The sequence below is a fragment of the Oreochromis aureus genome, linkage group 14 (genome assembly GCF_013358895.1).
Source record: "Oreochromis aureus strain Israel breed Guangdong linkage group 14, ZZ_aureus, whole genome shotgun sequence".
Lineage (NCBI taxonomy): Eukaryota > Metazoa > Chordata > Actinopteri > Cichliformes > Cichlidae > Oreochromis > Oreochromis aureus.
The window spans coordinates 15430175-15452487 of record NC_052955.1 but is presented as its reverse complement, the minus strand read 5'-3'; the positions used below and the strand labels follow the sequence as shown (position 1 = coordinate 15452487).

Here is a 22313-nt window from a genome sequence, read left to right as displayed (position 1 = left end):
TTTTACTACAGAAATAGGTGTTGTAGAATAGAGCTTGAAAAGATACTGCCACACCCACCGGATACCAGAATAGTGGAAAATTACCACAGAGAATTGGTTCTTTGTGTAAAGAGCGGGGGTTGTTTTTTTGCTCTTCTCACTACACAGGGAGATCCATGCCAGGTGAAGGATGACCCGAGGGATGGACCTACGCCTAATAACAGGGATCAAGTCTAAAACCGCAGCCTTCCACTAACTTTTAAACAAGCACATTAGTGTTTACTGCCTCAGTGCAGCGCTCTTTGTTTGTTTGGTCTGCTGAATGGGGCAAGAGACACGGTGCTGTTATTATCTCGAACCTATAACTACCTAATAAATTTAAGTAAATCCATACTTTGAGTTTATATTGTTTTCTTTCATAAAAAGAACCCAAAACTAAACAGAGCTCACCCTGGCAACAGTGTTGAGGAGAAACCTTGTTCTTATCGTCTTTACTCAGTGATGAACAGTAAGATGTACTAGCTGTAGTTTGTTTTTTTAACTGCTTTTTTTTTTTTAATAGAATAATAAATTCTTTCTCCAGGTTAAATAAAGATCTTCTAAATTCGTAAGACACCATTGGAGAGGCAAAGTCTGAAATGGACATGGTTGACTGGCATGTCTATTACACATTTTGCTGTGATACTGGATTGTCAGTGGGCTCTTTTACGGCTATCTGTGCTCCCAAATGTCTCTCCCCAGAACCCAGAAAGATCACCAACCTCCTACAACCTCAAAGTTTTCAACTTCAGTTCTAGAGTCAGCACCAGCTATTGCAGAGTCTGAACTGACTCCGTTTTCCCAGTGTTTTCCCAGTTGGAGAGGAGGACACCTGCCTCTGTTATCAGTTTCCAGAAAAGTTTCCTGGTAAGATCACCAATTTGCTTTGCCTCCTGGTGATCCTCCGAAACAACGCTAGTCAGTTATTCAGTGTTGAGTGTTTCTTGACTAATTCAAATACATTATTATATAATAATATTTTAGCTTTGTATTGACTAAGCTGTAGGTAAATTATATTATAATAACTGCAGTACAGTGTACAAGTACATAAAGTCCATAAATATGTATTATAACAAGAGGCTTATTTTATATTTTGAAGACATATAGATGTTCCGTAGTGAATGTCTAGAAAAGAATATGAGTGGTGTAGACTTAATAACTGGGTTAATTTATTTAAAAATTCTACTGTGCTGACACATCATAAGGAAAATGTCCGTGTCACGATGGTGGACGGACTCAAGCGCAGATGAGGCAGCTAAAATACAGTTCCTTTTATTGATACACGACACCAGGTGCGACTATATACAGGTGAGAGGGCAAGGGGGATCCAGGGCACAGGGAAATCCGGGAAAGTGGCTCTTCACACACGAGGGAATCCAGAAACACCGCACACCAGCAACTAAGCACACCCAGGGCACCAAGGGAAAGGGATTCCTGTCCACAGGAAACAAGCGATTAATCACACGAAGCAACAACGCCAAAAGGCAACAAGAAACTAACACTCTGGAGCTTACTACCGAGGTTACTCAATATTCCAGCGACGAATAGCTCAGAGCCCCAGCCTTAAGAAGAGCCAGAGATCCACTGCAAATCACTCGAGATCAGCTGCAGGTGCGTGGGCCAAGGGCGGGAGCCCAGTCAGAGCTCCGCCCAGGCAGACAGGTAGGGGAGAGAGAGAGAGAGAGAGAGAGAGAGAGAAACAACAAACACTTGTGGCCACACTGGGCTGGCCGGGGAGGCACAGGGACCATGACAGTATGACATTTCTTATAACTCTTTATTTGCATATAGGAAAAAACACATTGTGAAAATCTTGAGAGGTGTTGTCAACAGACATATTTAGTCGTTTGTTTTAGAGGAGTAAATGGTTTCTGTGTTTGAAAGACTTCAATAAATTTTCAATGAACAGAGCAAAAATGTTTGTTCAGTATCGACATCAGTTGTGAGTTCATAATACAATAACTAAATTGCACAATTAATCTGGTTTCAAATGTTTTAAAAAAAGGTTTCTCTATGGTGGCTTAACCCCCCTGTTCAGTTTGTCTAACGTTTAGACAATGCTCCCTAAAGGACAGAGTAAATGGTGAAATCAAGGTTATGTTGGAAAGTAAAAGCTTTTAACAATAATGTAATGATCATGTGGCATTTTATTTTTATCACATTAAAATATGATAACTGTATAAATTGTTTACTCTCACAAACACTGAGAATATAAATGTTCATCTTTGATATTTCCCAGTCATGCCTTTCTTAATATTCCTCTCAGGGTGCAGTAAAATAATGTAACATTTGGGAATAAAAATACATAGTAACAATCCAAAACTGGATGCTAAGATAGCAAATATTTCCACTGCCACAGAAAATTTCGCAGGAGAGCTGACATAAGCTGGAATAAAAGAAATCCACACAGCCCAGAAAATCAGCATGCTGAAGGTGATGAACTTCGCTTCGTTGAATGTGTCCGGTAGCTTTCTTCCAAAGAATGCCAGGAGAAGACAGACAAAGGCCAGGAGGCCAATGTAACCAAGGAGCAGGTAGAATCCAGGAGGCCATGGCTCTTTACACTCCACAACAATCTAAAGATGGCCAGAAATTTGTTAGAATGGATTTTGAGAGATGGTACATTTTATGTGATTATAAGTATTTACTCTTTTGTGTCTACTTTACCAATTAAAGTCCCCGTGTGTAGGATTTTATTATGTTGATGGTTAATGACAATATGAAAATAAATACAAAACCAATTCCAAAAAAAGGTGTTTATGTAAAATGTAGATGAAAGAATTTAATTTATGAATCTTATAGATTAAAACTTACTAACACTTTATTCACAGTAGAACATATAGAATTATATAGAAAATATATTTAATCTTTAAACTGATCAAATGTACCATTTTAGCTCATTTTAAATTTAATGAAAAAAAAGGCATTTCACAAAAATTGGGACAGGCCAATTTATTGTGGCTATGACATCGTCAGTGTATTAAGATATATATCTGAAATTGCAAGACATTTTGTTGCTCCCATCCCAATGTTTTTGAGATACAAAATTAGCAAAATGTTTTTTTGTTTGTTTTTTTCCTTAAAATTTTACATTTGAAGAATATTTCCTATGTCTGTTTACAATATTTTGGGCAAGCTTTGTAAGAAAATACAGAAAACTGTTTTCATACTCACTTTTCCAGTTATACCTTGGTAGTTTGAATTCCTAAATGGAAATGGAGGTGCACCCAACACCCAGCCAGTAGAGAGAAAAATCTGAGGGTCAGGTAAAATGATAGAAAAACACAATTTAAAACTATACAATGTAAACAAACTGATATCAAAATTGCAGACATTTCTTTCTCCCTTTCACCTGAGGAGCTGTAGTGCACAAGATCAAAATTCTCTGCTGGGATGTACCAAACAGCATCCGACCCCTGGAACCAGGGTTATTAGTTTGGAAAGCCAGGAGGACCACAATGGTCTTAACAAGGAGGCAGGACAAACACAGGACAAAGCTGATCCCAAATGCTGCCTGGCGGAGCCTACATGTCCACCAAGACGGCTGACCAATGAACACCAGAGAACACAGGAAACAGAGCTTGAGTGACAGGAGAAGCAAGAAACTTATTTCTGAGTTGTTGGCCTTGACAATGGGTGTATAGCGAAAACTGTGAAACAGAATGGTGACAATGGATGTCAGAATGAATCCCAGCAGAGTGAGTGCAACCAGGATGATACCCATGGCATCATAGAAAGAGAGGAACTCTTCTTCCCCTGCAACACATTTCACCTTGTCTTTGTCTGACCAGTAGTATTCAGGACATTTGATACATTCAGTGGAACCTTTGAAAACAGAAAACACAGAAATATGCATGTAAACAGTCAGAAACTATTCCTTACATCCATCCATCCATTTTCTTCTGCTTATCTGGGGCCGGGTCGCTGGGGCAGCAGCCCAAGCAGAGAAGCCCAGACCTGCCTCTCCCCAGCCACCTCCTCCAGCTTGTCCGGGGGAACACCAAGGCGTTCCCAGGCCAGCCGAGAGATATAATCTCTCCAGTGTGTCCTGGGTCTGCCCAGGGACCTCCCCCCGGTGGGACATGCTCGGAAAACCTCACCCAGGAGACGCCCAGGAGGCATCCTTGTCAGATGCCCGAACCACCTCAACTGGCTCCTGTCGATGTGGAGGAGCTCTACTCTGAGCCCCTCCCGAATGGCTGAACTTTTCACCCTATCTCTAAGGGAGAGGCCAGCCACCCTTCGGAGGGAGCCCATTTCTGCCCCTTGTATTCGCGATCTCGTTCTTTCAATCACTACCCACAGCTCATGACCATAGGTGAGGGTAGGGATGTAGATGTAAATTGAGAGCTTTGCTTTTACCACAGCCCCTCTTCACCACAACAGACCGGTACAGCATGCGCATCGCTGCAGCTGCTGCACCAATCCGTCTGTCGATCTCCCGCTCACTCATGAACAAGACCCCAAGATACTTAAACTCCTCCACTTGGAGCAGGAACAAGTCCCTGACCTGGAGTGGGCACTCCACCCTTTTCCAGCTGAGGACCATGGCCTCAGATTTGGAGGTGCTGATTCTCATTCCCACTGGTTCACACTTGGCTGTGAACCGTTCCAAGGCTGGAGGCCATCACCCGATGATGCCAACAGAACCACATCATCTGCAAAAAGCAGAGATGAGATCCTGAGACCACCCAAGTGAAAGCCTTCTGCCACTTGGCTACGCCTAGAAATTCTATCCATAAAAATTATGAACAGAATCGGTGACAAAGGGCAGCCCTGGCAGAGCCCATCACCCACCAGGAACGAGTCCGACTTGCCAGCTATGCGGACCAAGCTCTTGCAATGGTTGTATAAGGACTGAATGGCCTGTAGCAATGGGCCAGACACCCCATACTCCCGGAGCACCACCCACAGGACCCCCCGAGGGACACGGTCGAATGCCTTCTCCAAGTCCACAAAACACATGTAGACTGGTTCAGCAAACTCCCATGCACCCTCAAGTATCCTTGAGAGGATAAAGAGCTGATCCAGTCTTCCACGACCAGGACGAAAATGTGTATCCGAGGTTCGACTAACGGACGGACTCTTCTCTCCGGCACCCTGGCATAGACTTTCCCAGGGAGGCTGAGTAGTGTGATTCCCCTGTAGTTGGAACACACCCTCCCCTCCCCTTTCTTAAAGATGGGGACCACCACCGTGGTCTGCCAGTTCAGGAGTACTGCCCCTGATCTCCACGCAACATTGTAGAGACGTGTCAACCAAGACAGCCCTACAACATCCAGAGCCTTAAGGAACTCGAGGCGGACCTCATCCACCCCAGGGGCTCTGCCACCAAGGAGTTGTTTAACTGCCTCAGTGACCTCGCCCCCAGAGATTGGCGGGTCATCCCCTTTATCCCCAGACTCTGCTTCTGCCACCTAAGACGTGTCAGTGGGATTGAGGAGGTCCTCGAAGTATTCCTTCCACCGCCTGACAATTTTCTCAGTCGAAGTCAGCAGCACTCCACCCGCACTATACACAGTGCAGGTAGAACACCGCTTTCCCCTCCTGAGTCGCCTGACGGTTTGCCAGAATCTCTATGAGGCAGTCTGAAAGTCTTTTTCCATGGCCTCTCCGAACTCCTCCCACACCCGAGTTTTTGCTTCAGCCACCGCTTGGCCTGTCGGTACCTATCAGCTGCCTCCGGAGTCCCACAGGCTAACCAAGCCTGGTAGGACTCCTTCGACCGCTTGGTGGCTCCCCTCACCTCTGGTGTCCACCATTCGGTTTGGGGATTACCACCACGACAGGCACCAACTACCTTGCAGCCGCAGCTCAGTGCAACATGGTCCATTCGGACTAAATGTCCCCAGTCTCCCTAGAAATGCTGTTGAAGCTCTGCCGGAGGTGTGAGTTGAAGATCTCACGGAACGGGGCCCCTGCTAGATGTCCCCAGCACACCCTCACTGTACGTTTAGGCGCGCCAGGTCTGTCCAGCGTCCTCCCTCGCCACCTGATCCCACTCACCACTGGGTGGTGATCAATTGACAGCTCAGCTGCTGTCTTTACTACTCCTTACATTTTTTTTTTACTTTGCAACATATATGCAATTTTAAATAACTTTAATAACATTTTGAACAAAAAAAAAAAAACATATATGGGCTACCGGTCTGGTTGCTGATCTCTCCATCTGCACAGGGCAAGCAATCAAAGCAGCATTTGGGCTCTCCTTGGCGTGTGGCCTGCCTGCTGCCAGGGCGACATGGAGCACTACACTGAGATACAGGAACCTGAACAAGGAACAGAAAAAAAGATATAATAATGTGAATCAAAAGGTTGTTTCTAAGCATTTGACATGGTGTATCACAGAGTTTTCACCATTTGAAGTAACATAAATAATAGGTTTGGGATAACTATGACCCGCCTGTGACTGTCTTGTTGTCCACACTATAGTGTTCTTCAATATCTGGAGCTGTTGTCCTTGCTGAGCTGAACCATCATAACTTCCTACCTTGACAAAACTAGTAGAAAAAAGGACAGATCATTTCAATGCCATGCAATCAGGCAAAATAATAAATGCAAAAACATTACATTAAAAAACAATATTGGTATCTTTAAATGTATACAACAAGTGCAGTTCTTGACTTATGATCATTTTAACAAGAAGTTCAAAAGTTAACTTGAAGTATGGCATTTCACCTAATTTCATTTTTGCTGTCCTTCTGCCAATTAATGATGTCATAGAGAGGGACTGGCTCTCCATTGGAGTCGAAATATACTTTCTCATCAAACTGGTTGGTGAAATTCACCATTTTCAGATATTGAAGAAACTACATGAAAAAAAAAACTGAATATTAAAAAATAACAATAAAAAAAACTAAAATTAAAAAAAACAAACATCTGAGGCTTGATTAACATATTTAACATTATTTGACATACAAATGAACATATTCAGCTACCTGACCATTTGTAAATGAGCTGTGCATCTCACACAATCCCCCGCTAGGTCCTGTTGAATTACAGTTTAAGAAAGTGTGCAGAGCATGGGCAACGGCATACACAGCTTTATACACATTATAGGATATTCGGACCTGAGATACATCACTATAACTGCTATCCATGTAACTGAGATCCTCTGATCCTGTGCATACAGTTTTTTTCACAGCACTTTCATTATTTTTATCAACTGACATATTAAACAATATTTTTTGTCCAACAGTAAGCCCAACCGTGAAACCAGAATTGTTTTGAGAACCTAGTTTGTAGTTTTTCACAATATTAGTTTCATATTCTTCACTTCTGTCTCTTTCAAACTCTAGCTTACAACCAAAATATTCTTCCCAGAACATATTGACAAGCTCCATCCCTGGCTTGGGGGATGGTCGGACATTCAGAAGAAACTCTTCCAAGCCAGGGATGCTGACTCCAGGGAAGGAGAAACCCAGTGTTCCCTCTAGAAGATTATGGAAGTCAGGAGTGGTTAGCTGATTAGCGGCCATCCAGGCTTCGCTGACTACCCACTGTATCCCTGTCATATTTCTCCGAGTAAGCTGGATGAAATAGAAAGAAATGATGATTACTGTGAACACAATTCATTTGAGATACCTGTTTTTTCATAATATCATTTAAAACACTACAGAATCTGTCACAATATAGGCAAAGCCAGACAATACATCAACTGAGATACTTACTTCTAAAAACAAATCTAGCAAATTTACTTCTTTGGCAAACACCACCACAACCCGAGCGGTTGACCTCTGGAGTTTGTCTGCCATTTTTTGTATCTCAGCCACTGTGGGTGATGTTGGGATTGTGAGATGAAATGCCGCACACCCACCTTGTTGTCCAAACTGAATAGAGAATGCTTGGATACCATAAAGACTGTAATCGTCCTGAAATGTATCCCCAAAAACAACTTTTGAGTCATGTCTGTGTATATTAATGATTCTTTTGTGCCCTGTATGTGACTGATTAGCTGGAGATTTATTAAAGTCTTTATCTTACCGTAGCTCCTATTGTGCCCACCCAGAACCAGCCAAAGTAAGTGACAAGCTTTACAAGACCTCTAACTTGAAAGAGATCACTTGGCACAGTTCTCAAAAATGATGGGTACAAATGCTTGTCAGTAAGACAGCTACAAGTGGCAAAATAACTCACCTAGAAGGGTGACAAAATTTGAGATAAATTACAAGCCAACACAAAGAATTATTAAAACAAAGTGTTGTGGTTTATTACCAGTGGTATGTTGAAAGGGCCAAGCGTGTGAGCTACAGCTCTTGTAGGGGTGGATGATGCAAGACCAATCACAGCAGGCACCGGAGAATAATTCAGACATGTGGAATACTCCCTTGTCTTTATTTCTACTGTTAATTTTTCTTTCATGTAATTTTCTGCATCTTTAAGACCTCTAGGCTTTGGCATGTTAACTTCAGCATGTCTTTTTTCTGCTGAGGATATGATCCCAGGCTTCCTTTTCATCTCTGCCATGTTTAATCCCTCCATTTGAATTCTGCTGTTTTCAGTTTCTGCTGTTTTTTTCACAGTTTTGGAGTAACTGATTAAGGAAAAAAGTGCTTCCAGACTGGTGTGGACATGGTCACAGCTGTCCATAATTCTGTAGCCTAGTTTAACACCTGGTAATAGGCTTGAATTATGATTAATTTCATCCACAGCGAAAATCATAGTCATCATCCAGCGAAATGCTATATGGTCAAAGCTGACAAACAATAAAGAATTAAAATAAATAAATAAATAATCTAAAGTGACACAGAAATCACAGGAATATTATCAAAACCCCAAATCTTTTTTCTCTTTCTTTTTTTTTTTTTTTTTTAAAACACTGAGACTCATAAATAAAAATAAATAAATAAAAAAACAAGATAGAAATATTAACATTAGCCTTACACTCACCCACTGCAAGATGTAACTTGAGGTTTGCTGTTGTAGCTGTACTCTGGCTTAGATGCAACATAATGCAGAGGGAAAAATCCTCCAATCACAACATCACCATCTGAGTGCAAGGCTATGGGCTCGCTGCCGCCCAGTTTTGCACACTCAGGTAAACTAGAATCCTTACTTTTCACTTCCCCTTTTCGTAAACCACGCAGTGGTTCACTCACAGCCTCTTCTTTCCTCATAACATCTCCCTCCATCCTTTTTGGTTTTCTTTCAACTACAGTTTGAGGAACATCAGAGAACATAATACAAACAGGATTAAAAAAGAGATAAAAAAGCAGCCAAAGACAATTACTAAAAAGGATTGAATGCATTTTCTGTTGTATAAAAACTTTGTGTGCTGAAAACAGTTTCCTGGCTTTGATTTTCTAACATACTCTGTAACAGACTAATGAAGAGAGTTAAAAACTTGATGCTTTTGTCAATACATTTTTTCATATGAGTCATCATGAGATTAACCAATCAGAGTGACACAGACACATGGGAGAGAGGATAGCCACACAATGGTGCTCACACATGTACTCAGCAAAAATTAATGTCTTCATCACATTATATTTTTTAGAAAACCCAAGTGAAGTCACTCTCCACAAGTGCCATAATATCTGGTTAATGTTTGCTCAGCTATGGTTGTATGGGCGGATGCACAGCAGAAGTCATGCAGTGAGCTAAACGCTAGGTACAGAAAGTGTTATGGTAGCTAAATGTGGTCCAAATGTTATAGGACACCTGACACCTCATACCAGGGGTGGGCAATTCCAGGCCTCGGGGGCCGGTGTCCTGCAGATTTTAGATGTGTTCTTCATCCAACACAGCTGATTCAAATGGCTGAATGACCTCCTCAACGTGTCTTGTAGTTCTCCAGAGGCCTGGTAATGAACTAATAATTTGATTCAGGTGTGTTAACCCTGGGTGATATTTAAAACCTGCAGGACACCGGCCCTCGAGGCCTGGAGTTGCACACCCCTGCCTCATACTATAATGTGGTAATATTATAACTGTAGCAGCAGGTGTTTTCATTGCAGTCAGTGATGTCCTATTGCGTTAAAATAAAGATGTTCTTTAAATTGCAATATATATTTTTAAAAGGGTTGGGTACTGAATTATAGGTGATACAATTATTATTCCTCTTTAACCCGTATGACTCCCGGCGGATGACATTTTGCTCATATTTACAAAGAAAGTAAGTAAAGTATATGTTAGTGTTAGTAACTCCATTACTTTTAACGTCATTATTCCTGTCAAGGTTACGCTGTGTGGCAGGCAGGATGAGGACCCAAACGCAGGACTCAAACACAAAAAGATAAACTGAAAGCAGTAGCTTTATTCGCTGGACAAAATTTGAACACTAAATACTAGAAGCAAAACATAAGAACTGGAAGCTATGAAACTAAAACTCAGAAAACTAGGGAACTAGAAACAAAGGAACTAGGAACTAAGGACTGAAGGGAAGTAACAATGGGAATCAGGGGTATGGAGACAACACACAGAATTGTGAGGGTTTGACGCGACAACAAACAGGGGAAGACTGAGGACTAAAATACACAGGCAGGATAATGAGACGATGGGGAACAGGTGGGAACACAGCTGGGACTAATCAGACATAATGAGACATTGGGAAATCAAAACTCAAAACATTGAACACAGGACACGAGACTATCAAAGTAAAACAGGAAACACAAGAGACATCCGCAAAGGCACTGACTGAGGAGACACGGGGAACATGGAACATGGATCACAGGAGGAGCACAGAAATAGAACTAAGAGACTAAAAATGATAAATAACAATAAAATCAAAGTAATACACAACACAAAACACTGGGTCACCGACCCAGGACCATGACAATACCTATCACTGTTGAGTCTATTCTATATAAAATATTCTAGAGTCAAATGTGAGGCCATCTGTCCAATAGCTAAAGTTTGATCGAACCTCCTGATCAGGCTTTCCAGTCTGCCTTACCTCTTGGTCAATCTCTGAAATGCATTTGCTGTCATTAAAATAGACAGTTATTTTAATGTTCAGGGTTATTTCTTTATCAGTTCTAATATATTTTGGATTTGAATGAACTGTGACAGTTGTATACAACTGATATTATAGTAAGTATATTAAAGTGTACAACAAAATAAATATGTATAATCAGCTAAAACGTATCCATATTTTGAGGTAATACAGAAATTCAACACTAAATATTCCTGTTAATTTCTCTGGTTAAGTTTTTGAAAAAGGCCTTTCTTTAATTTCTAAAGAACCTGCAACCTCAATTTGATGCCAACAATAGATCTACAACTGTAAAAACTAGACAAAACTCAACATTTGGGGTAAATATTGACTCATTTATTCCAAAAGCTGTATTTGAAAATTCCTTTGTGCTGAATGTTCTAACAGCAGGTAGAGCTGTGTACTGTGAACCAAATTAAACAGCTCATTACTTATTTTAAAAATGCTTTTTATAAAGCATCTTTTTTATCCAGTAATAGTTAAAGTAATAAATATAGTATATAGATATATTTAAAAATAAATTGATTGTTACACACTGAAAAAAAGGCCATGTTGGATTTACTTAATTCAATAGTGGACATTGGTTGCACACAACTGTTTTGCTTTGGCAGAAACTTAAACAACTGAGTTAAATCAACACAACTGATTCATTGATTCATATTTAATAAACGTGCATTTTGTGTTGATAAAATGCGATTGAAACATGTTTAAATGAAGTAAGTTGAGCTCTTGGAATATTTTAATCCTTCACAATTTTGTCATTTTATTTCAACACTATTCTATAACTTTTACCCCAATACTACTTGGTCACTTAAATACTACATGTTGTCTTCATATTACATAATGTTCAACAAAGTCTAGAATCTGGCTTACACAAAAACATGCATGGATTTACAACAACTACTACCCTCTTATCTTTATCCGGGTTGCAGGGGGGCTGGGGCATAAGCCGGAAGTGATAGGTTAAGAGGCAGGGTACACCCTGGACAGCTCACCAGTCTATCACATAGAGACAAACAACCATTTGCACACACAGGTAATTTAGAATCACCAGTTAACCTAACTCTAATAACTAGATGACTTTTAACTATGGGAGGAAACCAGAATACCCAGAGAGAACCCAGTGCAAACGAGCCAGATTATGGGTTTGAACCCAGGACATTCTTGCTGTGAGGCAACAGCACTAACACAATGCCACCAACCCAGGCTTAACAAAAGTAGGAAAGCTATGATTTCAAGTAACAACAGGTAACAACAATTTACTTTTTTCGGTATACCGAAAATTTGCTTTTTTCGGTATACCGAAAAAAGTAAATTGGTATACTGAAAAAAGTAGAGGCGGCTGCTCGACTTGACTAAAATGGATGCCTTCCTCAAACCATGATCCAAAGCGTGCGAGACTGAAATCCCATCCGGTGTTGCGAGATTTAACATTGCTATATTTTTTACTTACTTCACTTGAACATGATATGAACATGATATGAATTTAATCTACCCTCTTTGCATATCATGTAGTTTCTACACTATATAGTTACACTTAACTTTAAAGCATGAGGCAATTGTGTTAAATACATGCAAGATGCTTACATAAATCCAAGAGATGGCCAATCCCTTTTTTTCAGTGCAATGAATAAATGGTCATTGACTGTGGCATTGAAAAAAAAACAATTTTAAGCATTTTAACTTTAACAACATAGTTCCAGGTGTTTAGACATCCTTTTAGATAATTAAACTCAAAATCATTATTTGCAACTCAGATGAACAAACTAAGAACCAGTCAAGTTGCCTAAAAATCATGGTTTTGACATATATAACAAAGAAACAGTGTTTCCCACACACAGATTTTAAGATTTAGGTATAAATGGCTGCTGGACCTAGAACTTCTCATATCCTCTTTTCACAGCTGGCTTGCCTGTATTGTTGCAGTGCTCTAAATCACTCAACTGCTTCCCATATCACACATTTGGACTGCAGTTAGATCTTGTTCCACTCAAGAGATCTGACAGGAGCTGCAGGGTCCCTCTTACCAGAATCTGCAGAAGTCTCTCTCTCACACACACACACACACACACACACACACACACACACACACACACACACACACACACACACACACACACACACATACCAACATCAAGAACATTGCAACATGCTATCCATGTTAGTGTTTAACACAGTGTTTGCCTCACTAGGCAGGGCTTTTGTTTTATCTAAGACGTGTGTGGACAGTACAGAGACTGCTGGTGGTTTAATCACTTTGGGGCTGACTGAATCCATGTGTAAGCAGGATTGTGTTGCACACAGTTGGGCTGTAGATGAGGTAGAAAATAACAGTTTTTAACAAATAATTTTAGTCAAAAGAAATAACAGAACTAACAAGAAAAGAAAAACATCCAGAATCACTGAAACTTGTTTCATATGGTATTTTATTTACTTTCACATTCAAACATTATTTTAGTAAGTAATTACTACAGTATTAAACTTAAACACAACTGGGTTTTCCAACACAATAAAAGTACAAAAAAAACAAAGTTTTTATTTTTTTCACATTAAAGTATAATACATTTATATTTTTTTTACTCTGAAAGAGAAATAAAAAATTCATCTTGAATATTTTCCAGTGATGCCTTTCTTGATATTTCTCTCAGGTCGTAGTAAAATAATGTAACATTTGGGGATGAAAATACATAGTAACAATCCAAAACTGGATGATAAGATAGCAAATATTTCCACTGCCACAGAGAACTTTCCAGGAGAGCTGACATAAGCTGGAATGAAAGAAATCCACACAGCCCAGAAAATCAGCATGCTGAAAGTGATGAGCTTTGCTTCATTGAACGTGTCCGGTAGCTTTCGTCCAACAAATGCCAGGACAAGACAGGCAAAGGCGAGCAGGCCAATGTAACCAAGGAGCAGGTAGAATCCAGGAGGCCATGGCTCTTTACACTCCACAACAATCTAATATAATCAAACAATTAGTATGTATACAGAGAAATGGTTCATTTTATATGATTTATTTGTTTCTGCTCTGATTTCTACACAAAACACTGAAGTCCTCTTCTATAGGATTTGAAGACCTCTTACTGTATAACTAAGTGATATTAACATCCAAGAAAATAAATTGCAACAATTAGTGTTTTAGTACTTCATACTCACTCTTCCAGTTGAAGCTTGGTAGTTTGGATTCCTGAATGGGAACGGAGGTGCGGCTAGCACCCAGCCAGTACACAGACAAATCTGGAGCAGCATAAAATAATAGTTACAGAAACAATACAAAAAAGTTAAAGTGGCTACAAAAACTGACATTAAAATTTGCTGACACTTTTATATCTTTCCCACCTGAGGAGCTGTTGTACAGATGATCAGAATCCTCTGCTGAGCTGTACCAAACAGCTTCCGACCCCTGGAACTGGGTATGTTAGTCCGGAAAGCCAGGAGGACCACAATGGTCTTAAAAAGGACACAGGACAAACACAGGACAAAGCTGATCCCAAATGCTGCCTGGCGGAGCCTACATGTCCACCAAGACGGCTGACCAATAAACACCAGACAACACAGGAAACAGAGCTTGAGTGACAGGAGAAGCAAGAAACTTATTTCTGAGTTGTTGGCCTTGACGATGGGTGTATAGCGGAAACTGTGAAACACAATGGTGACGATGGATGTCAGGATGAATCCCAGCAGGGTGAGTGCAACCAGGATGATACCCATGGCATCATAGAAAGAGAGGAACTCTTCTTCCCCTTCAACACATTTCACCTTGTCTGTATCTGACCAGTAGTATTCAGGACATTTTATGCAGTCAGTGGAACCTTTGGGAGCAGAGAACACAAGACAACAAGACATATGTGGATTAAAATTCAGGAACTCTTCATTCAAGATATATATTTCTTCAATACTTTTTAACAGTGCAACATTTTCATTCTTTAATATGATATGGGCTACCAGTCTGGTTACTGATCTCTCCATCTGCACAGGGCAAACAATCAAAGCAGCATTTGGGCTCTCCTTGGCGTGTGGCCTGCCTGCTGCCAGGGGGACATGGAGCACTACACTGAGATACAGGAACCTGAACAAGAAAGAGAAAAAAAGTGAAAAGATGTTCTTACTGAGTATTTGGCATTTATCAAATAATTTTCAACAGCTTAAAAATGTTAATTTTAAAGTGGCATAAGAAATAAATTTACAATAACTATAACCTACCCGCCTCTCTCCTTTTGTCCATACAATAGTGTTCTTCATTATCTGCAACTGTTGGCCACGGGGAGCTGAACCATCATAGCTTCCAACTTTGATAAATCTAGCATAAAATATTTCAGAATACAATCAAACCAAAGTTTTGGTTTATAAAGTAAATACCCAGAACTTCTTGTTCCTGGTTGTTTTAACAGACAGATCTTTCAAAGGGACATAAAACACTGTGTCCACGGAAACCTATTCTAACAAAATGACATAGATTTAAAACTGTCCATGAATTCAGAATAATGCACAGTATCTAATGCACAGTACACAGTGCATTAGTTACACCCTTTTGCACACCTTCTACAGTGAAAATAATAAATATGTTTTACAGGTTAGAGTAAAATGCCAATCATATATATATCACCTATGTAGTATTCTGGATGTTTATAATTGAGCTCTTTGTATATATTAGAGCTATTTCTGCTATTTTGTAAACTTTGTAATATATTATATTATTTAATTTAGTTAAATGATACAATATATATAATACTGTTAAAAAAAACAGTGTGTTACTGTTATTGTCTTGGAGCAACTGTAACAACATAATTTCTTTAGGGATGAATAAAGTATTCTTATTTCGATGTCATAACCTATTATACTGCCAACTGGTTGGGTGTACTTGGGAAAAGAAAGACTTGACCTCCATATAACTGAAGGCTAAATTATATCCATTTATTGCATAACATAGTGCTGATTGCATCTTTTGGACGCAGGCTCTACTGCTCAGTCAGTATATCTGACCTGATGAGGAAAAAACAAACTGAGGGAAAAGTGTTTTCAGCTTTTCAGTCTGGTGAACTACTGGTGCATTGGACTCGAACAGCTTCTCCTCCACACAGTCATCATCTATAAATTACTCTACAAATTTAGCTTTACGCCTAAGTAGAGTCTCCAGTTTCAATGCATTTAGACAATGATGAAGAACCAATGACACGGCTAAAGAGGGCTGACATCACTTGGACAGCTAAGACAGTCAGCTAACCATGAGACACACGCCAGGCCGTAATGGGCCTACCTCAGCAGAGGGCATCAAAGGGGTAGAAAACACTAGAATTTCTACTGTGATAAACCAGAACCCTGGTTGACTGATACAGCTGTCTCAGGTCCTCCTGGGGGCTGTGCAGTTAGCCTCGTGGTAGTGAAATCTATAACGGAGGAATGTAAAAATGTCCCGCTCTTCTCCCCTCTGGCCTTTTTTTCCTTTTCTGGGAGGCAGCGGGGAGGTGTGGGAAGCCAGATAAGGTGCCTCCTGTCCAGCTTTCCTCTCTCCTCTCTCCTATCTTGTCTCTTTTGTCTTACTTCTCGCTGTCACCTTTTCGATTACTTTGAAGAAGTGAGGCTCTTTAAATATTAAAGAGGTAAGTATTACTTTTGCAGTGAATTGATAAAATAAATTGTAGATAACTAAATAGAAGAAAGTAGAAAAGAAATAACAATTTAACATAAAGCAATGACACACTCCGGGGCTTGATCAACCCCGGCAGGGCCTCCTTGGATGAGGGTGTCTAGTGATAATGACTGAAACACCCAATGAATCCAAGGTCCACCACTGATGATGTGTACTAAAATTTTGTTTTTTTATTTTTATTTTATTATTAAAATCTAGATCAGATTTCTAATCCCTAAACCTAACCAAGGAAGGTAAAAAGAAACTGAAAAATGGCAGAATAGCTTGTGATAAAAGACCAAAACCCACTGTGAAGTTGAGGCACACAACAATGTGTCCTGCTGGTAAAGTTTCCAGGCTGCCTTTCCTCATAGTAGCCATCCCTCAAGACTTTCTCCATTTGAAGAAATGCATTATCAGGGATTGTAACATCTAGTCCTTTTATTGAATTAAAAGATAAAATGAGTGAAAGTGAAATGACAGTCTTTCCATGTTTTTAACATTATATTCGTTGCTGCAGCCTAAAGTGACCTCCCCAAAACTGTTTTTTGGTTTAGTTTCCTTCTTAACATTGAGCTGTTGCTTCTGTCACAAGTTAACTAACATAAACCATCGTTGAACTATTAGCAGCAACCAACCTAGTTACCGACATTAAATTCTGTACCCGGAATGATTACACTACCTGTGCTATAAAAACTGTAATTTAAAACACCAATTTTTTCACTCCAGCTTCATGGACAGTTAAATCTATGACATTTTTTAGAGCAGGTGTTCATAGTTGAAAGTAGGATTAATACATGCAGTGTTTCACATGTAATGCTCACTTAAAAGTTGTACTAAACCTCATTTTGTCTTTGCTGTCCTTCTGCCAGTTAATGATGTCATAGAGAGGGACTGGCTCTCCATTGGAGTCGAAATATACTTTCTCATTGAACTGGTTGGTGAAATTGACCATCTTGAGATGTTGAAGAAACTACATTAGAAGAGAATTATAAAAAATAAAATATTAAACAAAACAAATAAAAAATATTTAAAAAAAATACAAACTCAAAAGAAAAAAAATCACATGAATTATGATTTGGGTATTTTGTAATTGTTTCAATTACCTGACCATTCGAAAATGAACTGTGTTTCTCACATAATCCCCTATTATGTCCCACAGAATCACAGTTTAAGAAAGTGTGCAGAGCATGGGCAACAGCGTACACAGCTTTATACACATTATAGGATATTCTGACCTGAGATACATCACTATAACTGCTGTCAGTCTGTCTCAGATCCTCTGAACCTGTGCATACAGGTTTTTCCACAGCACCTGCATAATTTCTATCAGCTGACATATTAAACAATCTTTTTGGTTCAACAGTAAGCCCAACCATATAGCTAGAATTGTTTTGAGAGCCCGGTTTGCAATTAAAAGTATCCATATAATTCAATCTTTCCAGAGTGTTCACTTCATATTCTTTGGCTCTGTCTCTTTCAAACTCCAGCTTACACCCAAACTGCTCTTCCCAGAACATATTGATAAATTCCATTCCTGGTTTGGGAGAGGGTCGGACATTCAAAAGAAAGTCTTTCAAGCCAGGGATGCTGACTCCAGGGAAGGAGAAGCCTAGTGTTCCCTCTAGGAGAAAGTGGAAGTCAGGTGAGGCCAGCCGGTTCGAGGTCACCCAGGCTTCACTGGCTATCCACTGTATCCCTGTTACATTCCTTTGAGCTAGCTGGAAAGGCAAACATAAACAACTGTGAAGACTATTCTCGTATATACTTAAAAATACCCAAAATAGGACTTGTTGCATTATTATCTAAGATGTTACATTATTTACAAAATGCATCAATCAAGATACTAACTTCTGAGAACAGATGTAATAAATCTACTTCTGCAGTAATGACCACCACAACCCGAGCAGTTGAACTCTCCAGCTTATCTGCCATTTCTAGTATTTCAGCCATTGTGGGTGATGCTGGTATGGTGAGATGAAATGCCACACATCCACCTTGCCTTCCAAACTGATTAGAGAATGCTTGAATGCCATAAAGGCTGTAGTCATCCTGAAATGTATATACAGAAAACATTTATAAACCATGTTGCTGTCTAAAGCTCTCTTATTGTAGCATTTCAAAAAGTTTTTAACTCACCATAGTTCCTATTGTGCCCACCCAGAACCAGCCAAAGTAAGTGACAAGCTTTACGAGACCTCTAACTTGAAAGAGATCACTTGGCACAGTTCTCAAGAATGATGGGTACAAATGCTTATCAGTAAGACAGGTACAGGTGGCAAAATAACTCACCTAGAAGGAGAGCAAGTTCTTTATATATTATTGAGACATAAAACCAAATACATAACGTTATTAAACAAAGTTGTACAGATTATTACCAGTGGTATATTGAAAGGTGCAAGTGTCTGAGCGACAGCTCTTGTAGGGGATGAGGATGCAAGACCAATCACAGCAGGTACAGGAGAATAATACAGACATGTGGAAGATTGTCTTGCCTTTATCTCTTCTGTTGCATTTACTTTTATGTCATTTTCAGTGTTTCTAAGATTGTGATGAATTGCTGTGTTAACTTCAGCACTTCTCTCTTTCAGTATGGTTAGTATTTTTGACTTGGCTGTTATTGCCACAGTCTTTGATTCCTTCGTTTCAATACCACTGTTTTCAATTTCTGCACTTTTTTCTACCTCACTGCTAACAGCTTCAGAGTGAGTGAGCAAAGAATACAGAGCCTGCAGGCTGTTATGGATATGGTTGCAGCTGTCCATAATCCTGTAGCCTAGTTTAACACCTGGTAACAGACTTGAATTACTGTTAATTTCCTCCACTGCAAACACCATTGTCATCATCCATCGAAAGGGTCTTTCATGAAAGCTGCAGACATTTTTTTTTTAAAGTATTTAAATTTTTAGTATAGAGAAATTGAATTAAATTAATTTTAAAAAGCATAGATTAAAAATTATGTAATATAAACATAATTTGCATTTATTCATCAGTCACAGTACCACAATTCCATGTAAACATAGCATAGCAACATAGCAACTGATATAGTTTTTCATGAAATACTGATATTACATTCATTCATATTTGAGGGAGAAAAAAAACAAAATGAAGATCCAGCATAGATTAATAATACCTTTACACTCACCCGCTGCAAGGTGGAATTTGGGGCTCGTTGTTGTAGCTTTGCTGTGGTTTTGGCGCAACATAATGCAGAGGGAAAAATCCTCCAATCACAATATCACCTTCAGAGTGCAGGGCTAAGGGCTCACTGCCTGCCAGTTTTACACAATCAGGTAAACTAGATTTACAACTTCTCACTTCCCCAATCCTTAAACTATGTTGTGTCTCTCTCATAACCTCTTCTTTTTTAATCAAGTCTCCCTCCACTCTTAGTGGTTTTCCTTCATCTACAGTGTGAGAAACGTCAGAGAACACAATGTAAACAGGATTAGAAAAGAGATAAAGCATTAAAAGACATTTACCAGTAAGGGCTGAATACATAATTGACCGTAACCCCATAAAAAACAATATGCTGAAAACAATGGCCCTCCAACAGAGTCTGTGACAAGCTAGTGAAGTGAGTTAAAAACTCAGACGTTCGTGTCACTGCATTGTTCCAGATGAGTCATTATGGCATTACCCAATCAGAGATAGGTTGACATGACTCTCATGAACCTTAAGTTACAAAACTGAAACACTGTCTTCCTAGAGGTGACAAGAATAAAAGACAAAGTCACAAATATTTAATTATAAAGCTTTGGGAAGTTAATAAGAAAATATGTATTCTATTCATGGCTTCTGAGTATATATTTACTTAATTTACTTAATTTAACGGTAACAAAAATAGTAAATTAATATGGAAAATTAGTAACTACATATTCACACAGTAATGAACAATTCTGCTCACACATGTGCAGTAAATGTTAATATATAGATTATGTCATATTTTTCAGAAAGCCGAAGACACTGAGGAAGTCCCAAAAAGTCTGGATTAGTTTTTGCTTATTTATTGTTGTGTGGGCCAGACACAGAGCAGAATTCCATAAGTCAGCTTGACACTGGCTACAGCAAGTGCTGTGTGATTCAAATGAGACCCAAATGTTACATTGCATAGCTGACTAACTTATACGACAAGTTGTATCTGTAGCTGAATTAATCCAGACCAGGTAACTCTGAGTCTATACCAGGGGTGTCAAACTCAAATACACAGTGGGCCAAAATTCAAAACTGGAACAAAGTCGCGGGCTAACGTTAATATTTATTGAAATATATTTATTCCTCCAGATATAAGAATGAATCTTTTCTTATGGACTCAAACACATTTTGCTGAAAAACTGAATATGGAACAAGCAAAGCTTAATACTAAACAATATATATATTAGCTGTATAATACCAGTAGGCCAGCTCTAATAGTAATTTGGTATGGCTTCGCGGGCCAAATGTAATTAGGCTGCGGGCCAAATTTGGCCCGCGGGCCAGAGTTTGACACCTATGGTCTATACTGTCAGTGAAAACTAAACTCCTGATATGGGGCACATTTGCTGCAATTATTTTTCTCTTGTGTGCCATGTGTTATTTAAGTAGTCAACATTAGCTTTTATTTGTTGGATGGATGGCTTGCTTCCTGTATTACTTGCTCTTAATAGTAACCATTAATGCTGTTTTTGCTTAGACTTAACACTTTTTTATTGGAATCCCATTAAGTCAAGTCAGTTTGATTTAAGAACAAAATGCATAATTACATTCCATGTCTGCAAAAATCCAAATTCAAAACTCAAAATTAAAAAAGACAAACATAACAAAAATCAAAAATTAGGGGGAAAAATCATAATAATGATCAAAGACAAAAATAAAAGTTAGAGAATTAAAAAAAATTACATTAGAAAATAGGCTGATATTTAATCAAGTTTAAAGAAATGCTTGGCTCATGTTAGAAGTCAATTTTTATCTTTAATACAGGTATACATCATTATTTTATATATTTCACAAATACCTCATTTCATTTCATTTCATAATTTTAAACACACATTTTTATATCTTCTACTATAGAAATAGGTGTTGTAGAATAAAGCTAGAAAAGATAATGCCACACCCACCCAATACCAAACTGAAATTTGGTTCACTGTGTAAAGAGCGGGGGTGGGGGGTTCTGCTCTTATTACTGAAAGATGACCTGAGGGATGGATCCCGGGATGTTTATTATACATTTTGCTGTGATACTGGATTGTCGGTGGGCTCTTTTAAAACTATCTGTGCTCCCAAATGTCTCTCCCCAGAACCCAGAAAGATTACCAACCTCCTACAACCTCAAAGTTTTCAACTTCAGTTCTAGAGTCAGCACCAGCCATTGCAGAGTCTGAACCAACTCCAATTTCCCAGTGTAAGTCTGAGCTTTCCCAGTTGGAGAGGAGGACACCTCACTCTGTTATCAGTTTCCAGAAAAGTTTTATTGCCAGTCTCCTGGTAAGATGACCATTTTGCTTTGCCTCCTGGTGATCCTCCGAAACACCGCTGTCAGTCTCTCCAGTCAGTTATTCAGTGTTGAGTGTTTCTTGACTAATTCAAATACATTATTATATAATAATATTTTAGCTTTGTATTGACTAAGCTGTAGGTAAATTATATTTATAATAACTGGAGTACAGTGTACAAGTACATAAAGTGCATAAATATGTATTATAACAAGAGGCTTATTTTATATTTTGAAAACATATAGATGTTCCACAGTGAATG

At 39.1% G+C, this 22313-nt stretch overlaps 2 protein-coding genes across 2 annotated transcripts; both read right to left on the bottom strand.

Annotated features, from left to right (window-relative positions):
- Positions 1–1966: 1966 nt before the first annotated feature.
- Positions 1967–8688, bottom strand: LOC116330090 (extracellular calcium-sensing receptor-like). Its single transcript, XM_039598262.1, has 12 exons — positions 8492–8688; positions 8233–8332; positions 8002–8154; positions 7689–7889; positions 7295–7448; positions 6957–7183; positions 6697–6827; positions 6422–6518; positions 6164–6287; positions 3371–3843; positions 3193–3273; positions 1967–2594 (listed from the first exon to the last, which is right to left on the bottom strand). The coding sequence occupies exons 1-12, from the start codon at positions 8686–8688 to the stop codon at positions 2238–2240; spliced, it is 2295 nt and encodes a 764-aa protein (XP_039454196.1). The 3' UTR covers positions 1967–2237.
- A 4864-nt stretch (positions 8689–13552) lies between these two features.
- LOC116330089 (extracellular calcium-sensing receptor-like) lies at positions 13553–21928 on the bottom strand. Its single transcript, XM_031752286.2, has 14 exons — positions 21877–21928; positions 19726–19852; positions 19270–19451; positions 18959–19083; positions 18720–18872; positions 18432–18632; positions 18066–18301; positions 17687–17906; positions 17423–17553; positions 15155–15251; positions 14897–15020; positions 14291–14763; positions 14108–14188; positions 13553–13909 (listed from the first exon to the last, which is right to left on the bottom strand). Exons 1-14 carry the CDS (start codon positions 21926–21928, stop codon positions 13553–13555), a joined length of 2559 nt encoding a protein of 852 aa, XP_031608146.2.
- Positions 21929–22313: the final 385 nt, after the last annotated feature.

What these genes read in the sequence shown, in the direction of transcription:
- LOC116330089 (XM_031752286.2), bottom strand. Translation starts at nt 21,928, where the DNA reads ATGGCTGGTGCTGACTCTAGAACTGAAGTTGAAAACTTTGAGGTTGTA. An exon ending in CAAATTCCACCTTGCAGCGG is followed by an intron (nt 19,452 to 19,725) that starts GTGAGTGTAAAG and finishes AAATGTCTGCAG; the next exon opens with CTTTCATGAAAGACCCTTTC. An exon ending in TCACTCTGAAGCTGTTAGCA is followed by an intron (nt 19,084 to 19,269) that starts GTGAGGTAGAAA and finishes ATGCAACAGAAG; the next exon opens with AGATAAAGGCAAGACAATCT.
- LOC116330090 (XM_039598262.1), bottom strand. Translation starts at nt 8,688, where the DNA reads ATGATGACTATGATTTTCGCTGTGGATGAAATTAATCATAATTCAAGC. An exon ending in AGCAGAATTCAAATGGAGGG is followed by an intron (nt 8,333 to 8,491) that starts ATTAAACATGGC and finishes GGAGTATTCCAC; the next exon opens with ATGTCTGAATTATTCTCCGG. An exon ending in AGAGATCAGCAACCAGACCG is followed by an intron (nt 3,844 to 6,163) that starts GTAGCCCATATA and finishes CTGTTTTCAAAG; the next exon opens with GTTCCACTGAATGTATCAAA.